This window comes from Hylobates moloch, unplaced genomic scaffold, assembly GCF_009828535.3.
Source record: "Hylobates moloch isolate HMO894 unplaced genomic scaffold, HMol_V3 SCAFFOLD_10, whole genome shotgun sequence".
NCBI classification, from domain to species: domain Eukaryota; kingdom Metazoa; phylum Chordata; class Mammalia; order Primates; family Hylobatidae; genus Hylobates; species Hylobates moloch.
In genome coordinates this window covers 82,559,572-82,572,867 of record NW_026652285.1, presented here as the reverse complement: position 1 = coordinate 82,572,867, position 13,296 = coordinate 82,559,572, and the positions used below count along the sequence as shown (strand labels likewise).

Here is a 13,296-nt window from a genome sequence, read left to right as displayed (position 1 = left end):
AGAAGTTATCCATGTAACCCAAAACCACCTGTTCCCCAAAAACTATTGAAATAAAAAAGAGTAGTTAAAGGAAGAAAGTCACGGGGCAGAATCTTGGGATCACTTCTAAGAGGCAGAGAAGGGAGACTGAGAATGAGCAGAAAGGTTCAAAGAAAACCAGGACAGAATGCTCTGATAGAAATCAAGCGTACTGCAATCAAGTCAGGCTCCTGGCAGGAAACAGTGTCACTAAAGTGAGTTTAATGAAGGGCTGTTTTCAAAGGTGTGAGCATGGTTAAGAAGACCAAAATATGACAGTAAAACACATATGACTAGCAACAACAGATGATTGTAAGGGATGGGCCTGAAGTGACAAGGGTTAGGCACTGTTGCCAGAAGTTAGGAACCTGTAGTGCTGGAGAGAATCCCCTGATCTCTTCAGAAATAGAAGAAAAAGCCACTCCTAGTTGGTTGCCTGGCAGGAAGGGATACAGGAGATTCAAGTTCTCTCTCATCCCATTTTCTTATCTCATGCTGGCTCTTCACTGGCCAGAAACAAAGAGAAGCCAGGGGACAAGGAAGCCGGGTGATGCACCTCACGGGGACAACCTTTGGGACACAAAGCTGAGTGGAGAAGGGTGGAGGGTAAGTCTGGCAGCGCAGACACAGACTGTCCGGCACAACCAGAAAGGCAAGTTGAATAGGATGAAATGCTTAGATGATACAGAGAAGTCACAGAGATGAATACTGAAATTTCTATTGAATTTGGCAATTAGGAGACCCCTGGCAACTTTAGAAAGTTCCCTGGACTTGGTGATAGAAATTATATCATTGTAGCTTAAGGAATAAGAAAAATATAGAGCAGCCACTTCCACGGAGGGTGATTTTCTACAAGAAAGTAAGCAAAATAACACCTAATTTGTCAACATAAAATATTATATGCATATATATATGTATTGAATATAGTTTTTGTAGTTACAGGTTTATAAATCAACATTCTAAATCCTGTCTATTTTTAAGTTGCTATATAAAACATTGAATTTGTTCTTATTGATAAAACCTGCAGTAAATTTACAGAATTTTGCTTTTCAGTAATTTTCTTTCATTTATCTGTATCATCCATGCTTTCATTAAATTTAAATTTTAGGAATAACAGACCATCAGGCCAGTTTTCCTCCTTTTCTTTTTCTTTCTCTCTCCTTAGGTGGTGGTGCATTAGTTCTGGGGCAAGAGCAAGACAAAAAAGGAGAGGGATTCAGCCCAGCTGAGTCTTTTGTGGGCTCCATAAGCCAGCTCAACCTCTGGGACTATGTCCTGTCTCCACAGCAGGTCAATTCCATTTTCAGTGTATGACAGTAATGAGATGCAAAGGTACAAACCTAGTAAAAATGTGAACAGCCTAATGATGACATAACTTATTGTAAGCTCTTGGTTATCAGAATTTATCACCAGTATCATTTGATGCTGTGGTTATAGATGAAGTCAGGCAGAAGTTACAGTAATTTTCAGTGAACACCCTTTTTAGTTTCTTGGTGATATTCTTAAATTTTATTTGAAAACATTATTTTAGATTTTGCAAAATAATGTTTTCCAATAAAATTTAAGAATATCACCAAAGAAGCAGGAGAAAGTCATAAAGAGTAATGCTTCAAATCCCTCTGACTGAAGATGCAGAAATTTAAGGCTGGCACGAGATCATCCATAGAGAGCAACATATGACCTAGTGGCTAAAACCAGCCTAGAGTCAAACAGCTGGGGTTCAAATCCCAGTCTTACCCCAAACTCACTGTGATGATTTTGAACATGTTATTCCATCTCACTAAGTTTCAGTTTTCTTATCTATAAAAGATAAATAGAACTACATAGCAGAGTGTTGACAAGACTGAACAAAATACTACATATACATTTGTGGTATTATTTGGCCCATAGTAAAGGCTTAATAAATGTTCGCTCTTATTACTACAGAGGCTGAGCCTCTAAGAATCTCTAAGCCTCAGCTTCCTCAATTCTATGTCAGAGGTCAAAGACATAGCATGAAGAAGGGCAGAGCCTCTACAACCCCTTAACAAACCACATGGCTTTACATAGGGAATTCTAGGTGTAGGATTTCAAAATTTCAGACAACAATGAGTCTAGTGGGAGAAGTAGCTGGGAGAGGGAATGATAGAGCTGGGAGAGAGGGAAATTTCCGGAAGAGAATCTCCTGCTGCCCCTGAAATCATACCTGCTTCCCTCCACCCCCATCTCTAAAAAATCTGTGAATGTTTTCAATAGGACTAATTTAACGTATAATAACTCCATCTTAATGGAACAAGTAAGGCTTATCTAAAGTGTTATTAAACTTTCAGGTGAAGTCACTGGCTACCTCCTGCCCAGAGGAACTCAGTAAAGGAAACGTGTTAGCATGGCCTGATTTCTTGTCGGGAATTGTGGGGAAAGTGAAGATCGATTCTAAGAGCATATTTTGTTCTGGTGAGAATTTCCTTCTTTCATAGACTCCACTATCTCTTGACCACCCTGGGACTGTTTAACAAAAGAATACAATTCAGAATTCTCTATTGGTCCAATTGTATGTGACTGTCAATCTATTTTTTGTAACTAGTAATTCATATTTACCCTATTTTCATCCAAAGGATTTGTTTTTTTAATGCTAAGATATATTCTGTATAACAAGATATAATTAGGGAGGAAATTTGGATGAAAGTAAAATAAAATCAGGAAAATAAGATTAGAGAAGAGATGAGGGTATTTTTTTCAATGCCCACCGACATACTATGCACCTGTTTGAGATGGGGTACTCTTTTGGTTCTATAATTTGTAGAAGGTATCTAAGAACAGGTAGCACAGGGAGAAAAGCGATGGATGTTGCAATCTGCACACTAAAACTGAATGATCAAAACTGTATCATAAAATTAAATTTATTTAAATGAGTTTCTTAGACTGTCCTAGAATTTATGGCTTTTGATAACTTATACAAGAACATTTCATTAACATTCCTAAAATATTTTGAAAGAGGGAGAGTTATTGACTCAAATGCTTTTTTTTTTTCTTTCTTTCTTTTTTTTTTCTTTTTTTTTTTTTTTTTAGTAATTTTGCTTGCCGGTGATCTGTGGTTACATGTTAACTTGTTTTCACATCAGTAAGGTGGCTCTCAAATGCCGATACAGAATACAGTTTGAAATCATTGACTTGGTGATGCTACCACTATGTTGCTGACAAGCTCTGCACCTGTGTTCTTTGCCCTCAGATTGCCCACGCTTAGGAGGGTCAGTGCCTCATCTGAGAACTGCATCAGAAGATTTAAAGCCAGGTTCCAAAATCAATCTGTTCTGTGATCCAGGCTTCCAGCTGGTCGGGAACCCTGTGCAGTACTGTCTGAATCAAGGACAGTGGACACAACCACTTCCTCACTGTGAACGTGAGCTGCCTTTCTTGAAGCAGTGACTTTTGAAAAATATTGAAAACATAGGAGCTATTTTCAGGAATGCTAGACAAAGAGTGAATACTTCACAGTAGCAAATATACCAAATATTCATTGAACCTTTTCTTTGTTTAATGAACTGTGCTGGGCATCATGAAGGAGATGGGTGATTAGGATCCAAAGGGACCATTTGTGGATGCATCCAAGGTGATGCAAGGAACTGAAAGGGTTGGAAAGACACACCCTACAGGTGGAGGCCCAGAGATAGATGGGTCATTGCTGGAGGGGAAAACAGGGAGAGACATCTTTAGTCGAGTGCATTCATTCATTCATTTATTCAGCAACTTTTAAAGTACCTATTATGTGCTAGGCACTGATCTAGGTCCTGGAGATGCAGCAGTTGGGGGGAAAAAGCTCCTATTCTTATGTAGTTTACATTCTAATAGGAGAGACAGAAAAATAAATAAATATAATATTTATTTATAGTAAATAATAAAGGTAAGGGCTAGAAGCAAGAGCTGTGAAGAAAAATAAAAGAGGCTAGGAAAATACAAAGTGTGGCCAGGTGCGGTGGCTCACATTTGTAATCCCAGCACTTTGGGAGGCCAAGGTGGGTGGATCACTTGAGCCCAAGAGTTCAAGACCAGCCTAGGCACATGATGAAACCCTATCTCCACAAAAAATACAAAAATTAGCCAGGTATAGTGGTGTGTGCCAATAATTCCCGCTACTCAGTAGGCTGAAATGGGAGGATCGCTGAGCCCAGGAGGCAGAGGTTGCAGTGAATTGAGATTGCACCACTGCACTCCAGCTTAGGTGACAGAACTAGACCCTATCTTAAAAAAAAAAAAAGTAATACAAAATGAGGGTTGGGTGGAGGCTAGACTGCTATTTTAGATAAGCACCTGTTACCACCTGATATATTCACCTTTTTTTTTTTTTTTTTTTTTTGCCTATCTACCCCACTAGATAATAACCTCCATAAGGCGGGGATTTTGTTTGTTTGGCTCACTGCTGTAACTCTAGCACCTAGACCAGTGTCTGCGTGTTAGGTCATTTTGCATTGCTATAAAGAAATACCTGAGACTAGGTAATATATAAAAAGAGAGATTTAATTGGCTCACAGTTCTGCCGACTGTACAGGAAGCACAGTGCTGGTACCTGCTCAGCTTCTGGGGAGGCCTCAAGGAGCTTTTATTCATGGCAGAAGGCATCAAGAGTAGGCACATCACATGACAGGAGCAAGAGAGACAGTGGAGGGAGAGATGCCACACACTTAACCAGATCTCACGAGAACTCACTCACTATTGCAAGGACAGCACCAAGCCATGAGGGATCTGCCCCTGTGACCCAAACACCTCCCACAAGACCCCAATTCCAACATTGGGGATCACATTTCAACATGAGATTTGTGCAGGGACGAATATCCAAACTTTATCAGCATCTAGTGGGTAAATGTTTTTTGAATAAATGAATTGCATGCCTACTATGAGCCAGGCAATGTGCTAGACGCTGAGGGTTCAGGCTGCTGCTATCCCTAGGACACCCTCAGCCTGATGTTTGCATTCAGTAAAAATGTCATGCTTAACTGAACTGCTAGTTTAATACAAATAAAGTGTTCTTGGAGTATTTTGCTCTTAATGTCGTTGTCTTCTTCCTGGTCACCTTACAGGCATTAGCTGTGGGGTGCCACCTCCTTTGGAGAATGGCTTCCATTCAGCCGATGACTTTTATGCTGGCAGCACAGTAACCTACCAGTGCAACAATGGCTACTATCTATTGGGTGACTCAAGGATGTTCTGTACAGATAATGGGAGCTGGAACGGCGTTTCACCATCCTGCCTTGGTGAGATAAATGTTGGCAACTACTATACGAGATTATTCTAGCTCTGTAGATGACAGTCATCCCAAATTCCTGAGGTTCTTGAGGCATTGCTTTGTTAACTTTATCTCATCCCAGTAAGCTCTGGCCAAGCCATAGTGACAAAGCAGCTGTATGTAGAGGTGCCAGAAATGTTTTAAATTTTTATCAGGCTCCATATTAAGACTATATTTACATATCCCTGTCTTATACTTGCCCACCTATAAACTAGGGAAATAATAGCTTTTATTGTATATCTGCAATGTGATTATGACTGTTATATTTAAATTCTGTACAAATATATGAAGTGTTGTGCATTACGTAATATGTAATGATTTAAAAGTAAAAACAGATGTCTGATATATAAGGAAAAGGAATCAACTTTAATATTTATCAGCTGTCTTCATTTTAGACGTCGATGAGTGTGCAGTCGGATCAGATTGTAGCGAGCATGCTTCTTGCCTGAATACAGATGGCTCCTACATATGTTCATGTATCCCACCGTACACAGGAGATGGGAAAAAGTGTGCAGGTAACTAATATATGTAGAACTAGAAGTTCCTAATTCCATTCTTTTATCCAAGTACATATTTTAAGTGTATGTTATTTCTAAGTGAGATAATAGTTTCAACTTCAAAGGGCATACAGGTAGGCGGACAAGATAAAGTTCTTACAAAAGACACATCAGTAACAACTAAAAGTGCTTTAAAGTAGCATTGTGCCTCCCCCAACTTCCCAATTTCTCAGAAACAAAACCGATAGCCAACTATGCTGCTAGAACGTTGAAATGTCTACATAGTACAAGAATAATAGAGTGGATATAGAAATATAATCGGTGACCTCCCTGCCTCAATCAGGGCAAGAAAGATGCTTTATCACATCTTCACTATCAATATCTTTCCTCAGCCTCAGTCACACAAAATTATATCATTGGAAAAAATGACATCTTGCCTCCCCAAGATATCTTGCATTACAATATTTTGAAATAGCTTCGATAATACTAGATCATCTCTCAACTCATTTTGTATTTCTTCATTTGTTGTGAGGAGTGACTCCTGGAAAACAATAAGATGTCTCTGTAAACACACCATATAAACAGTTATTTATTTTAGTTATTTCATGTAATATTATATCAGGCACATTTTTGATGTCACAAAATAGTTTGAGAGCAGGATTCTAATTCCTGTTCTACAATTCACTTCATGGATTCTCCATAAGTAGCTTTTCTCTGTATGTTAATATTAAGTGATATTCACTATGGAAAACAGTTTAATAAGCATCTTTGGACATACATCTTTGTGCTTACCTCTGGCTGTTTTCCTCAAAATCAGCTCATAATTGCGTTTACTTGAAGAATTTGTTTAAACTCCTTGACTTATATAGCTCGAATGGCCTTTGAAAAGATTGATGCAATATGTCCTCCCCTTTTGAGAATTCAAGTATTATATTCACTTTTCTTGCTCAACGCTGGCCCAAACCTTGCTTTAGCCTTTTCTCCTTCCTGTTATAGCAGTGGTGACCGATCCTGAATCTGTAGATAGGGAGAGCCCAGAGCCCACACTCTGTTTGGGAAGGGAGGCTAGAAACTTTCCTGAATCTGCTTTATTCAGCCTTTCCATCAGCCTGACACCAAGTCAATTGCTCTGAAAAACTGGGTATGAAGAGGGAACAGATGAAAGAGGCTAACGCCTTTCTAAGCCACGCTCTAGCACCACCACTACTTTCCCAGTGAGCACCTACCTTTGGGGCCAGAAAAATTATGTATATTGTTGTTAGGCATTGCTGTTTCAAACTATTATTGCTTAAATGCTTATTAAATGTATGTTCTGGCCGAATGTCCAATGTGTCTCTGGGTCCTCATGCATTTCCCTTCACGAGGTTTTCTCTTGTGATTTTAACAGGTTTCTTTTCTTTTGCTGTGAGACTTTGCATGGTTGTGTGAAAGCCACTTATTATTCCACCAAAACTGTTTGTTTCTAGAACCTATAAAATGTAAGGCTCCAGGAAATCCGGAAAATGGCCACTCCTCAGGTGACATTTATACAGTAGGTGCTGAAGTCACATTTTCGTGTCAGGAAGGATACCAGTTGATGGGAGTAACCAAAATCACGTGTTTGGAGTCTGGAGAATGGAATCATCTAATACCATATTGTAAAGGTATGTTTAGTAAATTTACCACGTTTCTTATGTTTGGCAATCCTAGAAAGGTAAGGTGTAGACATATAAAGTGTTATGTTATATCAATGTTCTTCGTATTTGAACTGAGGTATTAGGCTCATGTTTAAACATGACCCCACACACACACACACCAAAAAAAAAAAAAAAAGAAAAAACAAACATACAAAAAAAGATCTTGAGCTGCCCCTTGAGATTTCAAAGATTTTTGCACACACAGTCTCAAAAAAGTCACGTGTTTGTTTTTCCTTTGTTAAGCTGTTTCCTGTGGTAAACCGGCTATTCCAGAAAACGGTTGCATTGAGGAGTTAGCATTTACCTTTGGCAGCAAAGTGACATATAGGTAAGTATCTAATATTAAAACTATATTGTAGAAGATGTTGATGACATACTGGTAGTGATATAATACTGAAAGAGAGGGGGTGCGAAAATAATTCCAGAGGACATTTTTGAATTAATATGTAATTAATTGAATGATATGTAGTGTGAACAAATCTTAATCCAATAATTTAACGGTAGTTATATCTAGAATCCTTAAATCCCCTGACCAATAACCTATCATTACCTCCAGTGCCCCCTTGAGGCACCCTGAGAGTGGATGCTCCTAGCTAATGAATAATCTTGATGTCTCAGAAACAGACTAGACCACACCACTCTCAAGCCAAGGACTCCCTGTTTGTAGTTACTAACCCATGACACAAACTGAAGGCAAGTCAAATTCTTAAATCTATCCTACTTCCCTGTGGGGAAGACATACAGTATTCAATCTTGAAAAAAAAATTAAAAGCATTATTTCAGTAGGAAAAAAAATCAACTTTTCCAATATGTATAAATTCTTAATATTTTTACAGGTTTCTGGCACAGATAAAAGCATGCAAAATAAAACAAATTATATCCCGTAATTTTCCTCTATCTTCTTTAGGTGTAATAAAGGATATAATCTGGCCGGTGATAAAGAATCATCCTGTCTTGCTAACGGTTCTTGGAGTCATTCCCCTCCTGTGTGTGAACCAGTGAAGTGTTCTAGTCCGGAAAACATAAATAATGGAAAATATATTTTGAGTGGGCTTACCTACCTTTCTACTGCATCATATTCATGTGATACAGGATACAGGTAACATTTGTAGACACCAACCAAGCTTTCTACAACACTGTGTCACTCGCTCCCTATTTTAATTTTTTGGAGACATGGTCTCACTGTGTCACTCAGGCTAGAGTGCAGTGGCGCAATCTCAGCTCACTGCAGTCTACGCCTCCCAGGCTCAAGTGATCCTCCCACTTCAGCCTCCTGAGTGCAGGGACTACAGGTGTGCATCACTATGCCCAACTAATTTTTATATTTTGTAGAGATGGGGGTTTTGCCATGTTGCCCAGACTAGTCTCGAACTCTTGAGCTCAAGCAATCCACCTGCCTCAACCTCCCAAAGTGCTAGAATTACAGGTGTGAGCCACCGTGCCTGTATTCTTTACTCAATAGGTTTCATTTGTACGTGACTGGCTGACTCTAAAAACAAATTTATAAATACGAGGATATTCTCAAATCCGTTTGCTTCCTGAGGCCTACCTAGCTAATGGTAAATGCCCAAGGAAATATTCTATCTAACTATGACTCTGGGAGTCCTAGTTCAATTGCTATAAGCATTCAGACTTTAAACATGAAAGCAAAAATTGTTTATGACGCATAAACAGAATACCCAATAAATGCTTTTGTGATGGATTTCTTTATAAACAGCTTACCAAGCTTATATTCAACATTGCATGGAATGTTATGAAAAATCATGTCAAGATAAGGGGCTAGGTTCTTAATACTTTAGGAGATTAACTATTGGTGTGTATGTGTGTGTGTGTGTGTGTGTGTGTGTGTGTGTGTGTGTGTGTGTGTGTGTTTAAACAGAAGAGACAGTGGAGAAAGGCTGTGATCAGAAATGTGATCAACAGGATCTGAAGTGGAACAGATTGAGTGAACAGAAAGTGGAGTGAATTAAAGCATGCTATCAGAATCAGGTTGAGAAGAAAGGCAGATAAGCCATGGCATAGGGGTGTGAGGTTTAAGTCAAAGGAAGACCAGAGGTCAGAGTCAGGGGCAGCATGGTTCAAATGCCCAGGCTCATGGCCTGGACAGTTCCCTTTGACCTTAGTTGCCCTGATTTCCTGGCTACTTAGGTGAGTGCCTTTCTTCCTGTTGGATTCTAACCAGTCTAATGGACCCCTTCTCATCCAAGTAATCTGCTCTTCACAGGTCTGGGGTGTCTTACACCACTGTCCATAAGCGGATTCAATATTTTACTATGCACCAAGTGATTACTGTTGTTACATTGTTTTCACCCATTCATTGTTTCAAATGGTATATAGCTTGTTTAGATTTCTCTTGCTTTCATATAAAGCAGTCTAATATGGAGAAATGCTATTTTTGTGGACTCAAATTCCTCAAATGTTCCTTATTTTCTTCTGAGTTTTTCCTGTTTTATCTCTATAGCAGCAAATCCATAGCCAATGAAAGTAACATCATTCTTTCCTGCAGCTTACAGGGCCCTTCCATTATTGAATGCATGGCTTCTGGCATCTGGGACAGAGCGCCACCTGCCTGTCACCTCGTCTTCTGTGGAGAGCCGCCTGCCATCAAAGATGCTGTCATTATGGGGAGTAACTTCACCTTCAGGAACACCGTCACTTACACTTGCAAAGAAGGGTGAGTAGAGCCTGTGAAGGAAAGGATCATTGAGAGCCAGGGAAGTGGATGCTCCCGACTGCAGAGATGGGCTCCATTGGACACGAAATTTAATTTCCTGGCAGCCAAAGACAAAGAGAGCCTTATGCTTTTATTTCCTACCTGCAGAGACGGAGTATATTCTCCTGTGGAAATAATATTTTCCTGGAATTTGAGTAGTACATCAAATTAGACCCTTAATAATGGACATTGGACAATGCAGTGAAAAAATATCTTCATATTATACTTTTTTTTTTTTTTTTTTGAGACAGAGTCTTGCTCTATCACCTTGCCCAGGCTGGAGTGCATTGGTGCGAACTTGGCTCACTGCAATCTCCACCTCCCAGGCACAAGCAATTCTCATGCCTCAGCCTCCCAAGTAGCTGGGACTACAGGCGCCTGCCACCACACCTGGCTACTTTTTGTATTTTTAGTAGAGATGGGGTTTCACCATGTTGCCCAGGCTGGTCTTGAACTCCTGACCTCAGGTGATCCACTCACCTCGGCCTCTCAAAGTGCTGAGATTACAGACATGAGCCACTGCGCCCAGCCTTATATTGTATTATTAAAGATGCAAAAAGTACCTTTAAGTGGGCGTTTGTGTATTTATATTCTGCCAAACCAAAGGCAAGACTTAAGTCATAACATAAAGATGACATATCTACAGGGAGGAAAAAAGATAATAAAGTTCAGGTTTTTACATTTCTAAGGATCTTATTTAATTTAGAGATAATCTTTGGAAACCAGGAAACGAATTATGAAGGGCTTTCAGACTCATTGTCTCATTTGATCTTCACAAAAGCCCTGTGAGGAACAGAGAAGGGAAAGGCTCCCTTTGGGATGATCAATTTAGGGTCTCAATGCAGCCAATAAAGTATGGAGGGGTGGCTAAATCTCAGGTCATCTGAGTTGCATTTCATTGCAATCATTGTTTTTTCTGTATGCATCCTCAATAAATATTTTCATCAATAGTGCTTTCACACTCCAGATTTCTACAGTTGTTTTTCACAAGCTGCCACAGCAGAAAAGTTGCCATTTTCTGGATTTGTATCTCAACTCTGTTCACTAACTGCGGGGCCTTAGGGAAACAGTGTGAACTCTCTGCCTTGATTGTGCTCCTGCATAAAACGAGTTCATACTTATGGATATTGTGAGAAATAAAATGATCTAATACATGGCCTAACCAGAAAAAAAAAATCAATGAACCCAACAAACTTAGCCATTATTATGATGATTGGTGCAGTTTCTGTATTTTCATGGAAGTTGGATTTTACTTCACGGAAATAGAAAACTATTCCACTAATACATGACTGCCAGCAGGTGGCAACAATATTTTCTTGCGAAAAGATAATAAGAGTTAAAGACTTGCATAAATAACTGAAGCCGAAATCTTAACATCTTCTTAAGTGAACAAGGAATCTTTAATATTAAAATGTCAGTGCAGGAATGGCTTTTGATGGTCCCATCTATCCCCTGTGGACTCACTCACATAAGAACTGCCCCTAATGATAGGACTATTTAAATTAGTCATTTAAATGTTTGTGAAATCTTAGCAAATATACATGTTCCAAACAATATCTAGATATTGACTATTGCTGGGGCTTTTTCTGATTTAAAAAGTAATGCATGATCACCATATAAAATTAGAAAATACAAAATCTATATTTAAAAGTCATCCATGATTTTATTACCCAAAGACAAACATTGGTAATATTTTACTTCATTTCTTCCTAGAATTTTGTCTTTGCATGTATTTTTGAATATTAAAGATGATGCTACATGTACAGATTTATACCTTTTCCTCTTCACAAATCATACACATCTTCACAAATTGTTCACTTAGAAGATATAGTAAGAAGAGTTTTATGTCTGCCTAATGTTTATCTAAAAGTGGTTTAAAGAATCAATTAAGACAATTATGAGAATGATTTAAAAATCTATTCATTTGAAGAGGATTTTTTATTTAGAAGAATTCTATGTGAATCATCTCATGTACTTCCTTCTACAAAGATGGAGTTTGGAAGAAGAAATATTATTCCCACTTTATTTTTTATTTTTATTTTTTTTTAGTTTTTATTATTATACTTTAGGTTTTAGGGTACATGTGCACAATGTGCAGGTTTGTTACATATGTATCCATGTGCCATGTTGATTTCCTGCACCCATTAACTCGTCATTTAGCATTAGGTATATCTCCTAATGCTGTCCCTCCCCCCTCCCCCAACCCCACAACAGTCCCCGGAGTGTGATGTTCCCCTTCCCGTGTCCATGAGTTCTCATTGTTCAATTCCCACCTATGAGTGAGAACATGCGGTGTTTGGTTTTTTGTCCTTGTGATAGTTTACTGAGTATGATGTTTTCCAGTTTCATCCATATCCCTACAAAGGTCATGAACTCATCATTTTTTATGGCTGCATAGTATTCCATGGTGTATATGTGCCACATTTTCTTAATCCAGTCTGTCATTGTTGGACATTTGGGTTGGTTCCAACTCTTTGCTATTGTAAATAGTGCCGCAATAAACACACGTGTGCATGTGTCTTTATAGCAGCATGATTTATAGTCCTTTGGGTATATACCCAGTAATGGAATGGCTGGGTCAAATGGTATTTCTAGTTCTAGATCCCTGAGGAATCGCCACACTGCCTTCCACAATGGTTGAACTAGTTTACAGTCCCACCAACAGTGTAAAAGTGTTCCTATTTCTCCACATCCTCTCCAGCACCTGTTGTTTCCTGATTTTTTAATGATGGCCATTCTAACTGGTGTGAGACGGTATCTAACTGGTGTGAGATGGTATCTCACTGTGGTTTTGATTTGCATTTCTCTGATGGCCAGTGATGATGAGCATTTTTTCATGTGTTTTTTGGCTGCATAAATGTCTTCTTTTGAGAAGTGTCTGTTCATGTCCTTCGCCCACTTTTTGATGGGGTTGTGTGTTTTTTTCTTGTAGATTTGTTTGAGTTCATCGTAGATTCTGGATATTAGCCCTTTGTCAGATGAGTATGTTGCAAACATTTTCTCCCATTCTGTAGGTTGCCTGTTCACTCTGATGGTAGTTTCTTTTGCTGTGCAGAAGCTCTTTAGTTTAATTAGATCCCATTTGTCAATTTTGGCTTTTGTTGCCATTGCTTTTGGTGTTTTAGACATGAA

General features: G+C 38.9%; 1 protein-coding gene across 2 annotated transcripts in view; it reads left to right on the top strand.

Annotated features, from left to right (window-relative positions):
* Window positions 1-13,296, top strand: part of SVEP1 (sushi, von Willebrand factor type A, EGF and pentraxin domain containing 1) — a 227,046-nt gene that overhangs the window by 155,202 nt on the left and 58,548 nt on the right. For both annotated transcript variants that reach the window (XM_058445970.1, XM_032164839.2), the window contains exons 28-36: window positions 1,184-1,308; window positions 2,328-2,451; window positions 3,227-3,397; window positions 5,073-5,246; window positions 5,674-5,793; window positions 7,242-7,418; window positions 7,695-7,779; window positions 8,359-8,550; window positions 9,958-10,125. In XM_058445970.1, the coding sequence (XP_058301953.1) occupies window positions 1,184-1,308; window positions 2,328-2,451; window positions 3,227-3,397; window positions 5,073-5,246; window positions 5,674-5,793; window positions 7,242-7,418; window positions 7,695-7,779; window positions 8,359-8,550; window positions 9,958-10,125 (1,336 nt within the window). The remainder of the gene's footprint in view (window positions 1-1,183; window positions 1,309-2,327; window positions 2,452-3,226; window positions 3,398-5,072; window positions 5,247-5,673; window positions 5,794-7,241; window positions 7,419-7,694; window positions 7,780-8,358; window positions 8,551-9,957; window positions 10,126-13,296) is intronic.